Below are 24,254 nucleotides of genomic sequence, written 5' to 3'. Positions count from 1 at the left end.
AAAGCTCACTGCGGTTGATCACCAAACGGATCAGGTGTCGGATAGCACAAAATTTGAATTTCCGGAAGTAGCAGCTGCACGAGAAGCCGCTGCGCGGGGGGGGGGGGGGGGGGGTAATAACAGCACAATAACGTATCATTCGTATTTACAGTGAATTACACAGTGACATTTGATCATTTTTTAATTCGACAAACCAAGCCTGACTTTACCAAACACCCTTTCTAACAAAATCCACGAACGGAGAAAATCGAAGGGGAAGTTCGCTGTTCCCATAGTAATTGAGCATTTCGGAAACGTGAAAAATCCGGGTATTTTTTCACAAATCACCCCCAAAGGTGAGTGATACAAGTAGTCCCAACAAAATTCAGCGCCTCATGTGAAAATCAAGTGTCCCGAAACCAGTTACGGGTGCCCCACTGGAAGTGATCAAATGTAAAAGTGATGTATACCCTACCCATATGCCACAAAAGTTCAGCCTATTGGACGCAGTGGCTTAATTTCCCCAACAGGGGAGGAAAAAAATACCCTACCCATGCATGAGATAAATCAAATCGTGTTTTTTTGAGTAACCTTATGAACGATAGGTGATTCGCCTGTGACCAGGTCAAATTTCTGTTGACTTCCTTTATTTCGTTGTTGAGGATGCGCTGCCATGAGCCTCTGGGTCTGCCTCTGCTGTGATGTCCTGCTGGCTATCTAACGCTTGTTTGCAGATTTCGTTTCCACCCCTGCATAGAGTGTGGCCGACTCACCTCCACTTTCGCTCCCGAATTTCTGTCGCTATTGGCTTGTGATTACATCGACGATGGAGTTTCACGTTGGAGATCCAATTGCGAGGCTACCATGCACGAATTTTATATTGCAGACCTATTGATGAAGACCTGCAGCCACTTAATGTTCTCCACTGATACACACCATTGCACCCTCAGCCCATGATATAAAAAGAGATTCTAGTGTTGTCTGATTTCAGGGAAACGGCTTTCGAAGAACATTTAGAAAAGAAATGGCACAAAATTTGGATTACTGAATATATTTCTAATACATAATAATACTATTCGAATAGTATTTGTGCTATTTAAACCCTGTATCACGACGTTGAAATTCGGAACTTCCGATAAATTCTAATGCAGGATCTTTCTATTTATATATTTATATATTTCTATTTATTTGATGTTTTCCGCGTCAGGTAAGTGATACAGTATCATTTCTTATAACATACATCATTGTTGAACATATGTTTTCTTCTTTTCCAACTTTTTGTTAAGCTTTTAACAACTAGGGTAATTTTCCAATTGTTGCACGGCTAAAAACTCGCCTATTGTTGCACACTCCATGTTATTCTTATGAGGTGTGCAACAATTGGCGAATTTTTAGCCGTGCAACAATTGGAAAATTACCCTATAATGTAATAATCGTAGCTTCAGTATGTGTAGTCTATGTAGAGAATATACGCCACGTAACTGGAAAACGTTGTGTAATATTTGATTACGATATTTTTATAACTGACCCACATACAAAGAAACGGTTGGGTGACAAAACGTTGAAAGATAATACGTCGAAAGGACAAAACGTCGAAAGTGAAAGAATTACTTTTCTAAAAAAAAATAAGAAACCCTAAGCAACAAAATACAACAAAAAAGTTGACCAGGTTCCTTCTCGTTGGATGATATTTAATTATTTTCAAACTATTTAGATGCTTTCACAACATTTTAACCACGTGTGAGCTCGTCAATCACTAGTTGAATCTTGCGAATTCTATCATGTGCGTTCTTCCGGGCTTCCACAGATTTGAGATTTTCCGCTGCCTTTTCCATTACTCCAATTATGCCACTTAGCTCTTTCACCAGGTTGAACTGGGAGCAGACATTTTTCAGATCCTGGCAACATTTTCGAATAGTAGCCTCATGGGCATCTAGAGCAGCATTCAGTGCTGCCATATCGACATTTATTCCGCCGATTTGGTTCTGCATCGCTTCGTTTTTCTGGACGCTGCTGTCGTAAGCTGCTTTCACCGAATCGAGAATTTCCTGAACGGTTTTGGTTTTTTTAATTGGCTTTCTTGTATCGTCGTAGTGCATAAAGGGAGAACATTTGCAAATGTCGCAAACACATGGCAGAAAGGCACAGTGCATAATATTACTGGTCCTATTGCAAAACTGATATGCGAATGTTGGGATAAGGTATCCGGTAATTGAACAGATATATGCCCAATCTTCGTAGCAAACTTTTAGACAATTTGAACAGATCCTGCTGTAGTATTGAGAATCGACATATTCCACATAGTTCACTGTTTTTGTTTGAGTGAAGTTAGAATACATTTTAATATCATTTAAAGCATTTTGCTGAGCTGATTTCAACTCATCCAAATCATTCTGTAAATTTTGAAGTTTTTCTACTTCCTGCAAAATTTTAAACAGTTCAGATTTTATTTGATTCTTCTTAAGGCGCATTTCTTTGAACACATTGGTAACTTTCATGCCAATTTGCTTGAGTCGCAATTTGATTTGTTCCATTGTTTCCATTGATGCAGTCCATTCATTTTCAATGGTTTGCTTCAATCTTTCATCTTTGCTCCACAATTCTTGTGGTTTACTTAGAGCAGAATTGTTCATATAGAACACGTTATCATCAAGGATCTTCCATGGTTTCAATTGCTTCAATTCGAAATTCGCCGTAGCCCGATTGCAGTTCGTGAGAACAATCATCAGATTGTCCAGTAGACAATCTGGCACGAAGCTTTTCATTTCATTCAATGAATGAGATAGATCTACAGTAGCTCTAGAACGAGTGCCATTTATAACAATCATGATGGCCGCCAAAGTCCCCGCCTCTTCAGCGGCCGCCAAAATTTTCGTGATGTGATCTTCGTCATTCTGAGTGCTTGCCGTATCACAAAGTCCCGGGGTGTCAATAAAACTGAACTGGAGTTCATCACTCTTGAAATCGTATTCAATGGGTTTTATCGTTTGACTCTTTGTTGAATCTTCTATATCGCGTTCAGAATGTTCGAAACTCTCTGTTACTGCGTAGTACTTCGTGGGGATAGCAATTTTAAGATGATACGGACTTCCGCCAAGAAAAAAGTTTGTGAGATAATTGACCAAAGTTGACTTTCCTGATCCTGTTTCTCCTATCAGAAGAATGTTGTACTTCTCCATGGGAACTGGTTTGGTTGATTGTGGTTTATGTGTTGATGCCATTATGCCCTGGACGTGCTGCCAGATATACTATAATCTGAAAAATAAAGGATGTTGAATTAGTACACACATAATCTACGTGATGATGCAACCATACGAATTCCTTAATACATAAAACACATTAAAACTATATCTATTACTTCAAACACTGAAGCCTGTATCCAACAGCAAACATCTGGTCACTCAAACGCATCAGTAACTTTGCAACGAAAACCAACAAAACAAAACGATTTCGTCTGGGATTCCTCCATAAGGTCTTTCCGGGTTTCCTTCAGGATGGCTCTACCCCATTTGGTATATCACCGTTTGGCATAATGGCCATTTGGCATAATGCCGTTTGTTATAACACGAAGAACAGCCTCTTGATAAGAATGTGCATAATATTTGTTATGCCAAATGGCCTTTATGTCAAATGGAGTAGAGCCGTGATTCATCCTGGATTTTCTTTTGGAATTACTCCAGGAGTCTTATTCAGATTCCTTCAGATATGTCTTTCAAAACTCCTCTAAGAGTTTCCAGGAGATTGCTCGAGGAGGAATTTCTGAAAAAATATAGTGAGAATTTCATAAGGTACTCATGATATGAAACAATTTCATTCAGAACTCCTAAAGTAATTCCATAAAAAATCTCGAAGGCATTCCGTAATGAATTACGGGAGAATGTTCATCAAAATCTTCTGGAAGAATTCCAGAAAGATTTATAGAAAAAAATCAGAGGATTCGGAAGAAGTCCATCGTCCATCGTTCCTCCAAAGATTCCCCCAGAAATTCCTCCGGAGATTCCTGCAATAATTTTTCCGGAAATTCCACGAATTCCTAAAAAAAATCATCCTGGAATTCCTCCAGGAATTCCTCCCAGATTCCTCCAGGGATTCCTCCCGGAATTCCTCCAGAAATACCTCCCGGGTTCCTCCAGAAATTTCTTTCGAAATTTCTCCAGAAATTCATCCAGGAATTCCTCCGGAGATTCTTCCCGGAATTCCTCCGGAGATTCCTCCCGGAATTCCTCCGGAGATTCCTCCCGGAATTCCTCCGGAGATTCCTCCCGGAATTCCTCCGGAGATTCCTCCCGGAATTCCTCCGGAGATTCCCCCCGGAATTCCTCCGGAGATTCCTCCCGGAATTCCTCCGGAGATTCCTCCCGGAATTCCTCCGGAGATTCCTCCCGGAATTCCTCCGGAGATTCCTCCCGGAATTCCTCCGGAGATTCCTCCCGGAATTCCTCCGGAGATTCCTCCCGGAATTCCTCCGGAGATTCCTCCCGGAATTCCTCCGGAGATTCCTCCCGGAATTCCTCCGGAGATTCCTCTCGGAATTCCTCCGGAGATTCCTCTCGGAATTCCTCCGGAGATTCCTCTCGGAATTCCTCCGGAGATTCCTCTCGGAATTCCTCCGGAGATTCCTCTCGGAATTCCTCCGGAGATTCCTCCCGGAATTCCTTCGAATATTCCTCCCGGAATTCCTCCGGAGATTCCTCCCGGAATTCCTCCGGAGATTCCTCCCGGAATTCCTCCGGAGATTCCTCCCGGAATTCCTCCGGAGATTCCTCCCGGAATTCCTCCGGAGATTCCTCCCGGAATTCCTCCGGAGATTCCTCCTGGAATTCCTCCGGAGATTCCTCCCGGAATTCCTCCGGAGATTCCTCCCGGAATTCCTCCGGAGATTCCTCCCGGAATTCCTCCGGAGATTCCTCCCGGAATTCCTCCGGAGATTCCTCCCGGAATTCCTCCGGAGATTCCTCCCGGAATTCCTCCGGAGATTCCTTCGAAATTTCTCCGGAGATTCCTCCAGGAATTCCTCCGGAGATTCCTCCCGGAATTCCTCCGGAGATTCCTCCCGGAATTCCTACGGAGATTCCTCCCGGAATTCCTACGGAGATTCCTCCCGGAATTCCTCCGGAGATTCCTCCAGGAATTCCTCCGAGGATTCCTCCAGGAATTCCTCCGAGAATACCTCCAGGAATTCCTCCGAGGATTCCTCCAGGAATTCCTCCGAGGATTTCTCCTGGAATTCCTCCGAGGATTCCTCCAGGGATATCTCCACCAATTCTTCCAGGAATTCCTCTGAGGATTCCTTCAGGAATTCCTTTGGGGATTCCTCCGGATTATCTTTGCTGATTTTCCAGGAACTCTTCCGAAGATTCTCCCAGGAATTCCGCCGAGAAATCTCAGAAGGAATTTCTGGAAATTTGCTCCAGAAGATCCCCCGGTGATTGCTCCAGAAATTCCTTCGAGGATTCCCCCGGAAAATTCCTCCAGAAATCCCTCCGCGGAAGTCCTGCAGGAGTTCTGGAGGAATCGCACGGGAATTTCGGAGGAACTTCAGGATTTCCTCCATGGATTCCTCCAGGAATTCCTCCGAGGATTCCTCCAGGAATTCCTCCGAGGATTCCTCCAGGAATTCCACCGAAGATTCCTCCAGGAATTCCTCCGAGGATTCCTCCAGGAATTCTTCCGGGGATTCCTCCAGGAATTCCTCCGAGGATTCCTCCAGGAATTCTTCCGAGGATTCCTCCAGGGATATCACCACCAATTCTTCCTGGAATTCCTCTGAGGATTCCTTCAGGAATTCCTTTGGGGATTCCTCCGGATTATCTTTGCTGATTTTCCAGGAACTCTTCCAAAGATTCTCCCAGGAATTCCGCAGAGAAATCTCAGAAGGAATTTCTGGAAATTTGCTCCAGAAGATCCTCCGGTGATTGCTCCAGAAATTCCTTCGAGGATTCCCCCGGGAAATTCCTCCTGAAATCCCTCCAGGGATTCCCGCGGAAGTCCTGCAGGAGTTCTGGAGAAATCGCACGGGAATTTCAGAGGAACTCCTGGAAAATTTTCCGAAGAATTCCTGTTGGGATTATTGGTGAACTTCTGGTAGAATTCCCGAGGTAATTTTAAATGAGTTCCTGGGAAACTCCTGGAGGAATTCCCTGGAAATTCATTGGGGAATTTCAGGAGATATTACGCAAGAATTCCCGGGGAACTCCTACAAGAATTCACAGGGAACTCTTGCAGAAATTCTCGAAAATCCGCTTCACGAATTCCCGATGAACTCCTGGAAGAATTTCCAGGGATATCGTCCTATCCGTTTACACAATACTTACCAGGTGGAAACTAGCCATTAAATGTTACTATAGTTATTGGCAATAGTTGCTGAAAAAGGTATATTAAAACAGATGCGTTTCCAGTTCCATAACTGTTAAATTTCTACTACTGCAGCAGTCCGTGAAGAAACTTCTCAAGAAATCTTAGCAGGAGGAATCTAAAAAATAAACCTCGAAAGAACTAGTAAAAGAAAACTAGAGGAACTCCTGGGATGTTTCAGTAAGTCCTGGAAGAATCTAGAAAAGAGTTCTTGGAGGAATCGCAGAAGGTGCTCCTGGAGAAGGTTTGAATGAAATTTCTCGAAGATTCCCGGAAGGACGGCCTCGGGGAATCTTGGAAGGTACTTCTGAAGAAACTCCGGAAGACATTCCCGGATGTCAGAAAAAGCTCTTGGTGGAAACGCAAAAGAAAACCCTGAAAGAACTCCTGGAGGAACTCTTGAAGGAACTTCTGAAGTATTATCCGAAGAAGGAAATGTTAGTAGGAGGAATATTAGAAAGAACTCCTGGAGAAATCCCTGATGGAACTTCTGAAAAACTCTTGGAAAATATCTCAGAAGGAATCCCTCAGGGAGCTCCTGGAGGATGCCACAAAGAGCTCTTGTCAGCAAGTCATAAATGAGCACACTTCTCAACGCGTGCAAATCCACATGCAATCACAATACCCATGACTTTCTTTTTTTTATATAAGGTACCCCGGGGCAAGTGGGACCTAAAAAATGCTAATTTGGTTTTGTCATGCCAAAAATTTCAGAACACATTTTTTTAATAATTCCAATGAACCCAAAAGACGTTGTTGGTATATTTGTACTTATTAACGTGCATTAAAACTGTTTCAAAATTTTAAAATTCCATATATTATGCATATAATGAAAAGTGTAGCAAATCTTCATTTTCATTTACTGCGTTTCACGGGGCAAGTGGGACCTATTCAGAGTTTTTGTTCAAAGGGCTTAATATAAGTTGCAACAAATAAGGTAACATAAATCATAAATCTCTAATATGAATGACTATCTTTAGAGATTAAAATAAGAAGAGGTTTATGGTATCATGCATAAATTACGCAACACATAAAAAATCGCTGGGGAAAAATACTTGAATCAACTCTAGCAGCTCATGCAAAATAAATTGATTTTTTATACAAAAAGCGCCGTAAAGTGAAGAGACAAAAGATTTTGAAACTTGTTCCCTATATTATATAGTTGATGAATCTCGCCAAAAGTAAATCTGGGTTTCGAGATTTTCAGTAATATCTTCTCCCTTACATAATCTTACGATCATTAAATAATGTTTTTTTTTAATCATGAATTTTGAAAAGGTCATTTCCCTATTTTAAATTTTTATGGACAGTTCCTGAATGCTCAAAAGAATTCATTATGCAGCGTTCAGTGAAAAAATAATGGAAGATATTTAGAGAAAAACATAAAAAATACATGCTTTTGATTTTTTTGTTTTACGCAAGGTTTTACCATTTTTAACCAGAATTTCATCATCTAATTAGAGGTAATAAAGTATAATTCAATAGTAGATTACTTAACGCGTCAATTTTTATTGACTTTCGTGCTAATTTCATCTTAGGCTGGACAAGGCGAGATGAACCCATAAAATTGTGTTTGTTTATTCTCATAGGTCCCACTTACCCCAGATAGCAAAATGCACTGGAGCAAGTGAGAGCAATAAACTAAAGGTAATAAATAAAAAATAAAATACAGCTTTTTCGCTTGAAATCATTTGCAAGAACTCCAAATACTATCCTGAAACCGAAAATGTATTTGTATAATGACAAATCTATTTTTAAACGACGAATGTAGTAGAGCACGTCAATCTCACCTAGTGAATTGAAAATTACATATGAACAACAATAACGAATATGGTCTCTTTATGGTTGAAACAATAACATTTTTTGTATTCAAAGTATCAGTAGGTGTGATGCCTATGTTTTCCATGAAGAATGTTAGCCTTAAAAATAAATAATAATAAAAATACTAGCTATAGGTCTCACTTGCCCCCGATTCTCACTTGCCCCGGGGTACCTTAATTTCAAACCGTTAACAACAATTTTAGCCGGGGCCCGTGGCGTAGTTGGTCACACGTTCGCTTCATATGCGGATGGTCATGGGTTTGATTCCCAGCCCCGGCACTTGCAATTTTTCGTCAGTTGCTCTTCACCGAGAGCGGCTGACACTGACCCTCTTCTGAGCCCCATGGCTCAAACGGACCCGGATACCTGGACATCGGCGAACTGCTACTCATAATGGACCCCCAATCGGACTGGAAAGGAACAACGGCCACCTATCATCCTTGTGCTCATCATTCTACCATGTAGAGTAGAAAAGTGAAAGCAGCAGGAAGGCACCAGTTCGATAAAGTATAATAGAATACATCTAGGCTCTGTACAATACTGTAGGTACAGCTGTCAATTGAAATCGCTCACGTAGTGCCCCAGTGGACAATAGAGCTGTAAATTAGGTTAAGTGATTAAGAATAAAAAAAACAACAATTTTATTGAATTCTCAGATTCAGAAGGAGAACTCCTTGAGGAATCCCTGTAGGAATACTTGAAAAACTCGCGAAAATAGAAAACAATCTCACAAAATCAATGCAAAATTTTCCGAAAGAAATTTGGGAAGGATTTCTCAAGAAAGCTTAGGAAAATTTCCCAAAAGAAATTCCCGGTTTCTTTTTTTTTTGTTAATTCAAAAGTGAGCTGTAGGTGGTTGAATTTAGATATAATGAAATGACATTTTCAGCACTGCCACAAATAGCACTAGTTTACAGCATTTTTGAACTCGGTAAGCTGATGATTGTTTTTGGTGTAGAATCGTGCCCTGAGTTCGAAAACGTGAAGGAAAAAAAATACAGTAGAGCGGAATTTTTTTCGACTTTCCATACAAGGTTGATGATTTGAAATCGATTTTTGTTCTATTTTTAAGCAAAGTCGTTCACTTTACACATCTCTTTCTTTGTATTCAATGCTCCGATTGAGCTGAATTTTTTACTGTAACTCGCCTATATATGATATGTCAAATAAACGTTGAAAAAGAATTTTTAAATTGTTTTTTTTCTTATTGAAAAAAATACATTTCTTTATATATTTTTGGAAATTTTGCTAAAATTTAAGGAGATCGCCCCCAAAACTCGCCAATATCTTGAATTTCATCAATCTGACGCAAAACCTGCGTTCAGATGATCGAATGGTATTATATTCAGCTTTTAATTTATGAAAAAAGATTTAAAATTGATTGAACAAAACGCAAGATATTTGAATTTTAATAAATTCCATATTTTAAAAAGTTGTAAAACTCAATATTGAGCTAAAACTCAAAAACTGTTCTACTTTAAATTTTTTGAAGCACGGTTTCGAAATCAGCGCTAAATTATGATTCAAAAATTTTGGTCATTGACAGAAGTTCACGACTTTCGTTTTATTTTGTTAACTAGTGTAGATAACGGAAACACTTTAAGAATTCATCAAAATTAACACAACTAGCCAACATCCTAACCACGGTCATTTGAACGTTAGGCGATTATTCTTAACGATTTTGAGAGTTCGTTCCGCTAAACCTTTGTTCAGCTTTCCAAAAATTTGTGAATAGTTTTTGATTTGATTTGGCTTTTAATAATCGAAAAACATACATTTACAATTTAACAGAATGAAAGATAAAAGTTCTACTTACAGACTCTATATCGCAACCACGATCACACTTTTGCAACAGTTCCTACAAATTGTGAATTTTTTTTTCTGATATCGTTGTTTTAGATGCAATCCTTGCAATGATTGGAGAAAGACTGAAAAAAGTATGGCTCTGAACACATTATATATGCCTATCAGGCATCTAAATTAAATCATAACATTTCACGTAGCATCATGTCTTTTCAAGTTCGTAGGCAGCAAGTTAGAAAGCGTAAAGGTAAAGAATTATTGATGATGAAATAGTTGTACTCTGTTAACAAAGAAACATTTTCGGCAACGACTGGTAATTCTTTCTTTTTCGATAAATTGTTACTATGTGCTAAAATTAGTTCCAAGATTTCACAATTCGTACACACTGCGATAAGTGATAGTAAGCTATATGCATATATGAGTCACGTTAAATCAATTGTCCACACTGTAGAATAGTTTCATTGCGTTTATTTTATTCTTAGTGTGAATTAATATCGTGTTGTAACATGTTAAAACAAAGATAATCCTAAGGCATCCACCAGCAAATAAGCAGTGAAACAACAAATCAACAAGTTTGGCCTGGGCTAAAAGCAGAAAACATGATCGGTCAAGATCTCATCGTGTGACGCTTTTACGTCTACCAGCCAACGGTATTAACGTATCAGCAAACGCCAGCGTCGCTACGCTGGTTACATTGTAATGTCCTTATCTTCACCGAACAATCGAAAAATCTTACGAACTCTCTCCACACTCGTGTCACTTGTCGCTTTTTACAACTGAACAGATTAAGAATTGTGATGTCTAACAAAACTAAGATCACACTATTTTGTTAGTAGGGGAAAGTGGGGCAATATGCGATTTGTCAAACTTTCATCGCTTTCAATAATATATAGCCTCATTTGTTAGGCTTTCAAGGTGGTAACAGCAACTAGACAATATTTGCTCGATGCTTCAACAAAAATATTCACTAAACTATTGAATTTTCATCGATTTTTTGCGATTTCAAAAACTGGTTCGTAAAACGGAAGTGGTGCAAAAAGCCCATCTGCCATGGGGTAAGATGCCACTTCATGAAAACATTCAAAAATTACGTCCATCAGTTTTCTGGCATTTTCGACTTACTTTCACCCCTCTGTCATGTTTTTTCGTATGCTCAATACAAGGAGTGTCACCCCCTTCCCCGCTAAACGATGGTCGTCATATTTGAATGACCCCTAACATGGATAGCGTAGACTTCATCAACCATGCGCCTCCATGGGTGCCTCAATCTACTTGGAAACACTTGGCTGGTAATAAAATCACCCGAAAACCTTAATTGCAAGCACGAAAGACCGGAAGTTGGAAATTTTGATGTTCCAGAATTTTTTAGGAGGGTCATTTTATATTTTTTCATGAACGCTCACCGAACTCTCCGAACATTCTCGGCATTAAAAATATGTTCCAGGAAATTCCAGAAGGTTCGTTTTCTTATACTTACTGCAGCTTCTTGAAAGTTCCAGGTATTTAAAGCAGTTTGATGTTCCTGGATATTATAGAGGATTTTTCAGTTTTTTTTGGAACGTTGAGTAGCTTCCGGAAATATCTAAAAAAAAATATATATGAATTTTGTTTCAGAACTAAAGGGAAGGGAGAGACGAACCAGCCAAGGACTGACTGTCTCTTAAATAAAGACAAATCAATAAATCAATTCTTGAAAGTTTTTTTTTTCTGGAACGTCCACAAACTTCCAGAGACTTTTCGTAAATCTTAAAAGTTTGCGAAAGGTTCTTTGTCTTGTTTTTGCGGCGTCCAGTAACATCTCGAAAGTTCTTAGAATCTTAAGATTTTTTATGATCAAGAACATATCCGTACATTATTATTCTTCTTTTCTAAACTTTCAGTAATCGTCAGAAAGTTCTCGAAATTTTAATTTTTAATGTTTTAGAACATTCCAAAAGGATCTGTATTTATTCTTGAACGATATTCAACTTCCAGAAATTAAAAAAGTGTAACAGAACATTCCATAAGGTTCTTCTCATTTTAGTAGCTTACAGAAAGTTTTCCGTATTTGAGAAAGTGTGATATTCCAGAATATCTCAGATGATTGTTTTACTTTTGAAACATTCAGTAACTTTCAGGAGGTTTCTGGAAATTTTATAGATTTTTATGTTCCGGAACATTCGAGAAGGTTTTTTTTTCTAACTTCCATAAAGTTTTCTAAATTTTATTAGGATTGATGTTGAGAACATTCTAGAAGGTTCTTTTCTAAAAAGTTCAATCACTTAGAAGTGGTGATTAGAAGAGGAAGTTCTCAGTCAATAATTGTGGTAGAGATCATATACAGATGCTCATAGCTGAGAAGCAGACTATGTCCCGGTTGAGATGTTACGCCAAGAAAAAGAAGAAGAAGATGTTCCATAATGCTGCAGGAGATTCTTCCCCTTCTTTTGAAGCGTCAAGAAACTTCGAGGAGATTCTCGAAACTTTAAGAAGTTCAATACTCCTGAACATTCTAGAACGTTCTTTTTCTTTTTTCAGGAAGCTTCATCATCTCTCAGAAAGTTCTTGGAATCTTTAGAATATTGATGTTCCAGAGAACATTCCGGAAGGTTCTTCGAAAGTCAAAACACATCCAGAAAGTTCTCGTATTTTTTTTAAATTTGATACCACTATGGCGAAACATTTCAACGAAACATTTCAAAGCGTTGCGGACAGACAGACAGACAACGCTTGGCTTTTATGTATATTCTATTAGGTACCTTTTTTTAGCTACTTCTGAAATGTTTGACCATACGGTGTTCGATTACTAGTGAACAAATTTGCCTGAAATTTTGACAATTGCCATGGGATTCCGTGAATTGTGGGCTGTATTAATTTGATTGAGTTCTGCTCAATACAAGTCAGAGGGGAACAAGTAACAAAATTTATGGAAATGAGATTTTTGAGGCATTTGATCATGCATTGTATTTGGTACATGGAACATCTACCCGATTTGCTTAATGTTGCAACTTACGAGATTTATAGCACAATTATATTTTGCTTGTACTGCAAAAATCGATAATAGTGTGCAAAAAGTGGACCAAATGTTTGATATCAAGTGATTTGAAAAATATGTTATGGTTGAAATCCATTTTTTTACTATGGATCATTACCGAAGCTTATCTACATAGATGTGCCTCCAGTAATTCCTTCTGAAATATGTCCATAGAACGCTCCAGGAGTACTTCCGGAAAATCCTCCAAGTTTTTTATTTTCAAAAGATTTCAAAATTCCACAAAATTCCTGAATAAACTTTTCTTGAAATTCCACTAAGGTTTTCTCGAGGAGTTTCTCCAAATTTTGCTACAGAATCTCGTTTTTTTTCAATTTTTTAAATTTTTATTTTTATGTATTTTAACTTAAATATAATGTGTCATTTTTTTCAGAAATTCCTCCTGGGATTCCATCAAGATTTTCCGTTGCTTCCGTTATTCCTCCAGAGATTCACTCAAGAATACTTTTGAGAATTTACATGGATTCTTTGGGATTTTTTTCAGAAATTTCTGCTCTGATTCTTTCCGATTTTTTTTAAATCTCCAAGTATTTTTCAGAACTGTAGGGATTTCTTCATGAATTTCAGCAGAGAATATCTTCAAAAGTCCTTCCATGGAATTTTTCAGAAATTCCTCCGATAATTTATTTAGTAATCCTACAAAGATTCTTTCGAACATTTTTCCAAACGTCCTTCCGACAAATGTTTGAGACATTCTGTCAGGAATTCTTGATGAAATTCCTACAGGAGCTCTATTCAGAATTTACTTCTGCGGTTTCGTCAGAAATATCTCCTCAGAGATTTATGCTGGAATTGTTTCTGATGTTTTTCCAGGGATCTTTTTCTTGAGTTTTTTTTTGAGAAATTGTAAAAAATTGCTGGACGAATTCTTGAAAGAATTCCTCAAGAAATCTCTGGAAAATTGTTTTAACGAATCTCTTAAAAAACCCTTGTATTACCTTTGGAGATTCGTAGAAGAAATTCTTGAATATTTTCTTGAATGATTCCCGGACACAAATTCCTGCAGTGTTCCCTGGCGTTAACTCCCTGGATGAATGCTCGGGAGAATACCTGAAAAAATAACTTAAAATACCTCATGTTTCTAAAAAAAAAAAGTGATACAAAACTTTTAGTCTAGATTAACTCTGGAAGTATTTCCAAGGAAAAATTACTTGAGAAATTTCTGGATAAATTCCTTGAGAAATCTGTAGACGTAGGAGTCTTTTAAAATTGCAAAATTACCCAACAAACATTTTTGCTGTACAATGGATGAATAAACCGCTCTTAAGCTTGACTTTATACATTTCAGCTGTATAAGCTGTTATTCACCTCTCATTGTTACTTGGGTACAACCAAAGGTATTGGTGATATTCTTGAAGAATTTTCTGAATACATTTCTGAGGGATCACTGGATGAATTTCTGGAGGGATTCTTGGAAGACCTTCTAGAGATACTTCCTGAGGAATTCTTTGAGGAATTTCTACAACTTCTGTAAGGATTAATTCCCAAGAAAAACCCCTAAAGTACTAAAGAAATTAAGTGTTGGGTTTTGAGACTGGAAACTCAATGGCAAGGGCGAAAGGCTTTTTCAGTCTTCGAATCAAGAACGATTTTTATCTACTTTCCCGACGTTTCGGTCTGGGAATTTGGCCTTTTTCAAGGGTCGTGCGTAGTGTCTACCGTTTATCGTTTTCTGGTTTTCTGCACACGGAATGCTTTTCTGGTTGGCTGTTTATGTACATGTATACGTGTTATTATTTTAGATTTTTTAATTTTATATAAACCACTGTACGCTGGTAACGACCGTTTCATCGTTCTTGATTCGATGAACCTTGAATAAAGCCTACGAATAGATTCTCTAGTAGTTTCTGCTGGAATTGCTGCGCTAATGTTTTCAGAAACTCCTGAAGCATTATCCGTAAAATTTCTGAAGGAATCCCTAATGAAAGGTCGGAATGTATTCTAAGTAACCCCTGAAAGAATACTTGGAGGAACTTCTGGAGAAAACCCTGGTGGAACTGTCAGAAGAATCTCTAGTGAGTTTTTGAAACGAAATTATTACTATTGCCTGAGAGAATTCGTGTATTTATAAAGCAATACATAAAGAAACGTTTACCTTAAATTTCTAAAAGATCTGGTGAAAAAATGTCTGACTGTCTAAAGGAAAATCTTAGAGAAACTTCTGAAAAATTCCGAATGTCCGAATTTCCGGAGAAAAAAAAAATCCTAGAATGGCATTTTTTGAAGAAATGTTAAAAAAAGGAATTCGTGCAGAAACGCTTGGAGTAATTGCAAGACGAATTTCTTGATAAATTTCAAGTAGAATTTCTGGAAAAATCCCAAAGTAATACTCCGGGAGGAAATCTGAAAGTATTACTAATGATTTTATTCAGAAATGTTTCAAGAAAAACATGAAGGAATACATGCATAAACTGCTGTAGCAATGTTTGATGAGATTTTTTGGAGAATTTTTGAAGAAATTTCCCATTAACCCATTGACCCAAATTTACCCATGCACTAGTTTCAAGGAACTGAAGAAGGAATTCCTGAATGAATCTCTAGAGGAATCTCGAAGAAATACATGGACAGGTACACATTCTTAAAGGGACCTGGAGGAATCTTTGAAGAAATTCTGCTGGAAGCATTTTATAAAAACCGTGAAAAATATTATTTCTTTCAAAATTTTGGAAAAAAAAGGTATATCCTGAAACTATCCCGAAGGAATTTGTGGCAATGTCCCTGGAGGCATTCATGGAGAAAATTCCAAAGAAGTACAAGGAAATGAAAACAATTTACAAGAATTCTCGGAGGAATCTTTAGAAGAATTCTGGCTGAACGGCCTATTTTAAATGACCATTTTTCACAAAATTGGCCATAATTCAGGAACGAAAAAAAAAATGCATTCCAAAATTTTCAGCGATTAAAGCCTATGGAATTACTTTCTCAAAAATAATTTTCCGAAAATTTTCCACAAGTTTGGGCATAGTTTTTCCGGACTTTCTTTACAAATTTCCTCAATTATGGAAAATTTTGTGGAAAACTTTTTCCAATTCTTTTTTTTTTTGGATTCCTGAGACATTTGCTCTCATATCCTTAAAAAAAATTGTTTCCACGGTGATTCGTTTTTGAGTTTTGATTTTTCAAAGTAAATAGTGTTAGGGTAAAACAAAAAAAAAATCCATTGGAGGCGACCCTAAATTTTTCTAATCTGACTCTGGGACTCTGAAAACGACCTTACAGTTGAGGTTGAAATACGTGTCTGAAAATGGAAGCAAATTCTTCGTGGAATCAAAAGGAACAGTACTTAACCCGATTTTCTTTGTATCTGTAAGTTAATCCACTTACACGTTCAGGTTCATCATCATTGTTTCTGATGTTTTTCCAGTGATTTTTATTTAAAGTTTCTTTCCTGAAATTGCACAGAATTACTGGACGAATTCTTGAGAGAACTCCTTAAGGATTATTTGAAAGACTTTCTTAAAAAAATCCTGGTATTAGCTTTAAAGATTACTAGAAGAAATTTTTGAAAATTTTCTGGAAGGATTCCCGAACAAAAATGCTTGCAGCAATCCCTGACGTTATTTCTGGAGGAGTTCCTGGTTGAATACCTGAACAAATTCTTAAAAAACCTCTCAAATAAATTTTTGAAGGGTCCCTGGTTTTTTTATGGAATCCTTAGGAGACCTCCTAGAGATACCCTTACACAAACATATAATAATACACATAATATATAATAATACACAAAGATCCTAGAGAAAATTTTTAACGCAATCCTGCAAAAACAACAACAAAAATCCTGGAGGAGATCTTTAGAGAATCACCCAAGAAATTTTTATTAAAAGAGTTTTTTTTCAAGAAATCTTTGAAAGAATACCTAGTTGAACTGTAGCACTCTCCGCAGGTTTTTCCGCAACGATTTTCTTGAAAAAATCCTTGAAAAATGCCAACAAATAGATTCTGAAGTAGCGTTTGCAGGTATTGCTGAGAAAATATTTAAAAGAATTCCTGAAGCATTACCGGAAAAATCACGAAAGAATGTAGGTAATCCCTGGAGGAATAAATGGAGGATGTTCTGGAAAAACCCCTGGTGGAACTGTCGGTAGAATCTCTAGAGATTTTGCAAGACGAATTTATTAATAAAATGCCTGATAGAACCCCTGTAAATATGAAGCGATAAGTATTAATACATACATAAAGGACCTTCTTGAGAAATTCTAACAATAATTTCTGAAAGAGCTGGTGAAAAAATATCTGAATATCAGGGATTTTCTAGAAAAATTTCTAGAAGAATTCCTGAAAGAATGTCCGAATCTTTGGAAAACAAATCTCCTTGAACTTCATTTAAAAAAAATAATGTTTGGAGGAATTTCTGGAAAAACCTTTGGCGAAATTGCTAGAATTTCTTGAAAAATTTTATGAAGAATTTCTGGAGAAATCGCAAAAAAAACACTGTGGCAGGAAATCTGATAGTGCACCTGAAGAATTCCTTAAGAATTGCTTGAAAGAAAACATAAATAAATACATGCATTAACTGCTGTAGCAGTCCTTGAAGGATTTTCCGAAGGAATCCCTGAAGGAATCCCGGGAGCAATTTTCGAAAATTTTCCTTAAGAAATGCTTGCACTAGTTTTAAGCAATTGATTTAGATTGAAACAATTTCGAGAATTTCTTTCTATTAAAAATCCGAAAATAATTTGGTAAATCCCAACCATCCCAAAGGAAACTGTGGCGATATTCCTGGAGGTACTTATGGAGAAAATTCTAAAGAAAAAAAATTCCCGGGAGAATCTGACTCTGACTTTACCATGATGGCACTGCAAATGTTTGGTGGCACTGTCTTATAATGCGATGTTTCAAATTAATATTATTTCAATCAGAATACAATCTATTCAGTCGACTAAACCAATGTCTACCACTGTATCGAATACTCTCAATTCTATTTTCAGCAACCTTTACTTGTGCAGATAAGGACATTACAATGTAACCAACGTAGCAGCGTGTTCTCGTACGGTAATACCACTGAGTAGACGATCGGATAACACATACCTACTTCACATTGTACACTGCAGGTGGTAGACGCTATAACGCCAAACGATGAAACCTTGACTGATCGTGTTTTCTAATTTGAGTCAAGGCTAAAGATTGTTGGCAGTAGTATCGCTGATGTTCTCCTAGTGGAAGCATTGGGATTACTTTTTTTCGAGCATGTTTCAACACGAAAACGTTATAATTGGCTCATCAACACTGGACTGTATTACACCACAGACTCCTGATTCAAAGTGACTCATACCTTTCTGTCATTCGCAGAGGCGTGCATGAAAAGTGAGTTCTACGAATTGAATTAAACACAAAGTAACAATTCGTCGACAAATACAGAACAGTGATCACTGAATCATGATTATTTTTGGAAATGTACATCTATTTCACCATTGAACGCAAAATTTTTTTAGTTTGCTCTTTCTGATGCAATGCATAAAATCTTGAAAAGACATGATTCTACATGGAATGACATGATTGAATATAGCTGACTATATAATGAGCGCAGCACAGTGCAATCTTTACTCAATCTTTCTCCAACTATCGGGAGGATAGCATCCCAAACTACCATATCAGCAATCAGTCAGAACGATTTGTCCACAATTAGTGGGTACTGGTTCGAAAGTGTGATCCAAGTTGTGATAAGAAAACCGGTAAGTAGACATTTCATCTTTCTTTCTCTAAAACTATGCTGCCTAGACTGACCAGATTTGTCCCGTTTAAATACGGGACACAATTCGGAAACTCTACAAAAAGCAAATCAATGTTCAAAAACAGAACTGCATGTTGTGAATAATGCTATTTCAGCTAGAAAGAACGAATAATTGAGTCAAAATCGTTAATTATGCTCCAGTGACGAGTGTTTGAAAATTTTGTTGTCCCGTTAAATACGGGACGGATGGTCAGCCTAATGCTGCCTCAGATACGAAGATAAATAATTATTGGATCCGTTGTGGAAGAAAGTTAACAAATAAAAGCAAAATACTATCTCGATTTAGATTAACTGCGTTGTTTGAATGTGAACCAGCTTCATCGGGACGGATTCATTAATGTAATTTCATTGAATTTTTCTTCCAGTTTATCTTCAACTAAAAATGGCTTCATCACAAGCAACCCAAAAAGATGAAATCAAGTCAAAGCTTCATAAATTCCTGCAAGATCTGGAAATTCTTCAAAACCTTCAAAACGAGCTGGACGAATCAAAACTGGCTCAGCAAAACATTCTGAACGATATTGAAAAATATTCCAGCTACAAAAGAACCAGGGAAGTGGAATGGGTAGAACACGTGCCATCCGATTTCTACAGCAGAATTTGTTCATCTTGTGCGCGGATCTGCTACGAAGATTGGGTATCTACGTCTTCAATATCTGGATTTTTGGTTTCAACAACAGCTCATAGTGTGATCAACTTCGTGGGTAATTTATTTCAAACGATCATTGGTGCACCTGGCTGTGATAAATGCAAATGCTCACGCTTTCTTCATTATGACGATTCAACGAAGCCAGTCAGAAAAACAAAAACCATTGAAAATATTCTCTACGACGTGAAAGCAGTCTATGATCAGAGCAAAAGCAAGAATGCTGAAGTAAATAACAAAATTAGTGAGCTGAGCGAAGATATTGCTGCATTGAATAAAGCCTTGGATGCAAAAGAAGCAGCCATCAGAAGGTGTTGCGAAGATCTTAAGAAGGTCAGCTCTCAAGAAGACTTGAGTGGAGAGTTGAAAAGTGTGATTGATATTATGCAAAAGATGGCCAACAAAATAAAACCAACTACGGCAAGGAAAATCGCTGATGATAGAATCCGTAGAATCAAACAAGTAATTCAAGGATAGTCTTGAGGTACCCTGATTTATGGCTCATTTGTTTCACATGCAGAATTTGAACTTTATTACTTACTTGTTTATTGCCTAACTTTATTCTACTCTACTATATTCTATTTTATATTGATATTATCGATTCACACTAACCCCTCTGTAAGCAATTGCTCAAGCGAAAAGGACAAATGGATAAGGACTCACGGCAACACCAAATGGACTTCTCTTCGGATTGGCTGATATGGAACAACAGAACCAACACCACGCCTCGATCTCTTTCTTCTACTATCGAAAAAGTAAAATAGGAAACAGTATCGTTCCTTTCAGTACCAATGTGCAGTAGTAAATGCGTCTTTAACTCAAGTTGGACCTGTAGATTAGGATAAGTATATATAAAAAATATATTGTATCTTCCACCGACTTTCCGAGCCATTGTAAATACTTTTTATTTCCGTCCTATGATGCTCATCCACTTGCAGTCTTTATCAGGGTCAGATATTCACTGAAGAAGTCATCGAATTCACCCAGCTTAAATACTAAAATCTGTCGTTTCCTCCAGGTGGTAACGTACATCCTGAGAAATTTACAACAGGGTTGTACCCAGTTTGTCTGGTTAGCTCGATATACGATGATAATTGTCTCAGATATCAATCGTTGAATTCTGTGCCACAGGGGAACTGATCTTATCGACGGCTGTATGCCGATTTTGATTTGCCTTCAATGCTTCAACCGCATTAAGCGATTCCGGTGTGTTTGATCATTCGCTATTACACCAACGAACCTAACCTCAAAATGACTGACAACTCTCAGGTCATTTTGACAGATGTAACATGAGCATGAAAAGGACGGCAACAAGATCGATATAGAAGAAAATATGATCCGTCTATTTCGCACATGTGTGTGGTCCGTCAAAATGACCTGAGAAGTGTCAAACATTTTCATGGCTAGCTTTGTTGGTGTAATGAAGAATTACAGTTGCCTCTCTACTAGCGTGGGACACAAAAATACATTTTACTCCTGTACACATTTTGAGTTCCATTTTGGCCCCATATCAACTGTGCAAAATTTCAGCTCGATCGGAGAAACTATATTTTAGCGCCAGCCGTTTTAAGTTTTCATACGATTTACTATGGGGAAAATCACTTTTTCAAAGAAAAATCGCCACAGGTTGCCCCTTAACTCCTAAAAATATATCGATGAATGATTTCTGTTGGAAATTTTACGAGGAACAAACCCTCTGAAGACCGCAAAGCGATCTAAGGCATGTGGAAAAAGATATTGACTGAAAACCGAATGGCATGCCAACGCTGTTTAACATGTAAGGAATAACAATAAATAATAAAATCTCGTCATTTTATCGATCGGGTAAGGCTTAATAACTTTTTCCACAAATGTCGCATCGCTTTGCGGTCTTCGAAGGTCTGATTCCTCGTGAAGTTATCTACAGAAATCATTCAACGACCTATTTTTAGGGATCAATGGGCGACCTCAAGCGATTTTTCTTTGAAGAAGTAAATTTTCCCCATAGTAAATCGTATGAAAAACTAAGAAAGGCGGGCGCTAAAATATAGTTTCTTCGATCGATCTGAAATTTTGCACAGTTGATATGGGACCAAAAAGGAACTCAAAAAGTATACAGGAGTTGGAGTTTTTCATTTTTTTATATTTTCCCATGTAAACCGTGTACCAGGCTACTCTCTACATCTCGACATTCTTTAGTACACCAACAAAGCTAGCCATGGAAGTGTTTGACATAAAATCCGTGATCACGCCTTTCCTCGGATTCTTCATTACTCCAATGAAGCAAGCCATGAAAATGTTTGACAATTCTCAGTTCATTTTAACAGACCACACACATGTGCGAAATAGACGGATCATATATTATTCTTCTTTTTCGATCTTGTTGCCGTCTTTTTCATGTTCATGTTACATCTGTCAAAATGACCTGAGAGTTGTCAGTCATTTAGAGGTTAGGTTCGTTGGTGTAATAAAGAATTGAATGGACCATCGAGATAGGGAGAGATCGAATGCAACAACCACTTTTCAATGCACACTAGATTGAAAAATCGTCCGTAACTAGGAAAAACCGTCAACAAACAGATGTCATTTCGCCTTTTCAAAATGTTTTGCACCTAAGAAACGAAATCTAGCAACCTGTAAATAAAAACGAGCATATCGACATATGTTATTTTGGTATTCTCCTGAAATTCATTCTGAGGTTTTCCAGGTGATCTCTATGAGGTATTCCTAGGAGTTCCTTCTGGGATCCCTTCAAGAGCTCCTTTTGAGATTCTTCCAGGAGTTCTCTCTGGAATTTCTCCAGGACTTCCTTCCTGAATTTCTCCAGGAGTTCCTTCTGAGATGCCTCTAGGAGTTCCTTCCGGGATGCCTCCAAGAGTTACTGCTTAAATTCTTCCAGGAATTCCTTCCGAGATGCCTCCAGGGGTTCCTTATGAGATTTCTTCACGAGTTCGTTCCGAGATTCCTCCAATGGGTCGTTCTGGGATTCCTCCAGGAGTTCCTTCCGAGATTCCTCCAGAAGTTCCTTCTGAGATTCCTCCAGGAGTTCTTTCCTAGATTCCTACAGGAGTTCCTTCCAGGATACCTCCAGGAGTTCTTTTCGGAATTCCTCCAGGAGTTCCTTCTGAGATTCCTCCAGGAGTTCCTTCCTGAATTCCTGCAGGAATTCCTTCGGAGATGCCCCCAGGAGCTCCTTCTAGGATACCTCCAGGAGTTCTTTTCGGGATTCCTCCAGGACATCCTTCTGAGATTCCTCCAGGAGTTCCTTTCCAAATTCTTCCAGGAATTCCTTCCGAGATGAGTACAGGAGTTCCTTCCGAGATACCTCCAGAATTTTCTTATGAGATTTCTCCAGGAGTTTTAACTGAGATTCCTCCAGGAGTTCCTTACGAGATAACTCCAAAAGTTCCTTCCGAGATTCCTCCAAGAGTTTCTTCTGGGTATTCTGCAGGAGTTTCTTCCAAGATTCCTCCAGGAGTTACTTCCAGGATTCATCCAAGTGATCCTTCCTGGATTCATCTAGGAGTTTCTTCCGGGATTCCTTCAGGAGTTCCTTTTGGAATTTCTCCAAGAGTTCCTTCCGAGATGCCTCCAGGAGTTCCCTCTGAGATTTCTCCAGGAGTTCCTTCCAAGATTCCTTCAGAAGAGAGATGAGATTTCTTCATGAGTTCCTTCTGAGATTCCTCCAGGAGTTCCTTCTGGGTTTCCTCCAAGGTTCCTTCTGGGAATCCTCCAGGAGTTCCTTCTGGAATTCCTCCAGGAGTTCCTTCCTGAATTTCTCCAGGAGTTCCTTCTGAGTTACCTCTAGGAGTTCTTGCCAAGATTCTTCCAAGAGTTTTCACTGAGATTTCTCCAGGAGTTCCTTCCGAGATTCCCCCAGGAGTTCCTTCCAGGATTCCTCCAAGAGTTCCTTCCGAGATTCCTCCAGGAGTTCCTTCAAGGATTCCTCCAAAAGTTCCTTCCAGGGTTCTTCCAGGAGTTCTTTCCAGGATTCCTCTAGGAGTTTTTCTGGGATTCCTCCAGAAGTTCCTTCCGGGATTCCTTCAAGAGTTGCTTTTGAGTTTCTTAAGGAGTTCCTACCTGAGTTCCTTCAAGACTTTTTTTTTCGAGATGCTTCCGGGATTCCTCCAGAAATGTCTTCCGGGATTCCTCCAGGAGCATCCTGCAGCATTCCTCCAGCAGTTCTTTCTGAGATTCCTCCAGAAGTTCCATCAGGCAATTCTCCAAGAGTTCCTTATGGGATTCATCCAGTAGTTCCTTCTAGGATTCCTCCAGGAGTTCCGAGATTCTTACACAAGTTGCATATGAGATTTCTCCTGGAGTTCTTCCTGGGATTGCTTCAGGAATCCCTTCCGATGTTCATCAAGGAGCTCCTTCCAGGATTTCTCCTGGAGTTCCTTTCGGGATTCTTCCAGGAGTTCCTTCTATGATTCTTCCAGGAATTCCTGAAGGAATCCCTGAAGGAATTGCTTAAAGAATCCCGGAAAGAATCCTAGAAGGAATCCCGGAAGGAATTTTTGAAGGAATCCCGGTTGTAATTGCTGGAAAAATCCCTGTAGGAATTCCAGGACAAATCCTGTGAGGAATTGCTGGAAGAATCCTGTGAAGAATTCCTCGAACAATCCCTGGAGGAATTTCTGGAGGAATCCCGTAAGGAATTCCTGAAGGAATCCCAGAAGGAATTCCTGAAGGAATCCCTGAAGGAATTCCTGAAGGAATCCCTGAAGGAATTCCTGAAGGAATCCCTGAAGGAATTCCTGAAGGAATCCCTGAAGGAATTCCTGAAGGAATCCCTGAAGGAATTCCTGAAGGAATCCCTGAAGGAATTCCTGAAGGAATCCCTGAAGGAATTCCTGAAGGAATCCCTGAAGGAATTCCTGAAGGAATTTCTGAAGGAATCCCTGAAGGAATCC

At 38.5% G+C, this 24,254-nt stretch overlaps 1 protein-coding gene and 1 long non-coding RNA gene across 2 annotated transcripts; one reads left to right on the top strand and one right to left on the bottom strand.

The window, feature by feature from the left end:
* Positions 1-1,404: 1,404 nt before the first annotated feature.
* Positions 1,405-10,083, bottom strand: LOC109621387 (uncharacterized). The gene is made up of 2 exons (XM_062854805.1): positions 9,971-10,083; positions 1,405-3,234 (listed from the first exon to the last, which is right to left on the bottom strand). The coding sequence occupies exon 2, from the start codon at positions 3,198-3,200 to the stop codon at positions 1,710-1,712; it is 1,491 nt and encodes a 496-aa protein (XP_062710789.1). The 5' UTR covers positions 3,201-3,234; positions 9,971-10,083; the 3' UTR covers positions 1,405-1,709.
* Positions 10,084-17,409: 7,326 nt separating this feature from the next.
* On the top strand, positions 17,410-20,253 carry LOC115268601 (uncharacterized). The gene is made up of 2 exons (XR_003898368.2): positions 17,410-18,657; positions 19,082-20,253. It is a non-coding gene; the product is annotated as an uncharacterized LOC115268601 (long non-coding RNA).
* Positions 20,254-24,254: the final 4,001 nt, after the last annotated feature.

The sequence above is a fragment of the Aedes albopictus genome, chromosome 2 (assembly GCF_035046485.1).
Source record: "Aedes albopictus strain Foshan chromosome 2, AalbF5, whole genome shotgun sequence".
Classification (NCBI taxonomy): domain Eukaryota; kingdom Metazoa; phylum Arthropoda; class Insecta; order Diptera; family Culicidae; genus Aedes; species Aedes albopictus.
Note: the sequence above shows the minus strand (reverse complement) of the source record. Positions and strands in the feature narration are given on the sequence as shown.

Coding starts and splice junctions, on each gene's coding strand:
- LOC109621387 (XM_062854805.1), bottom strand. CDS start 3,200: ATGGCATCAACACATAAACCACAATCAACCAAACCAGTTCCCATGGAG.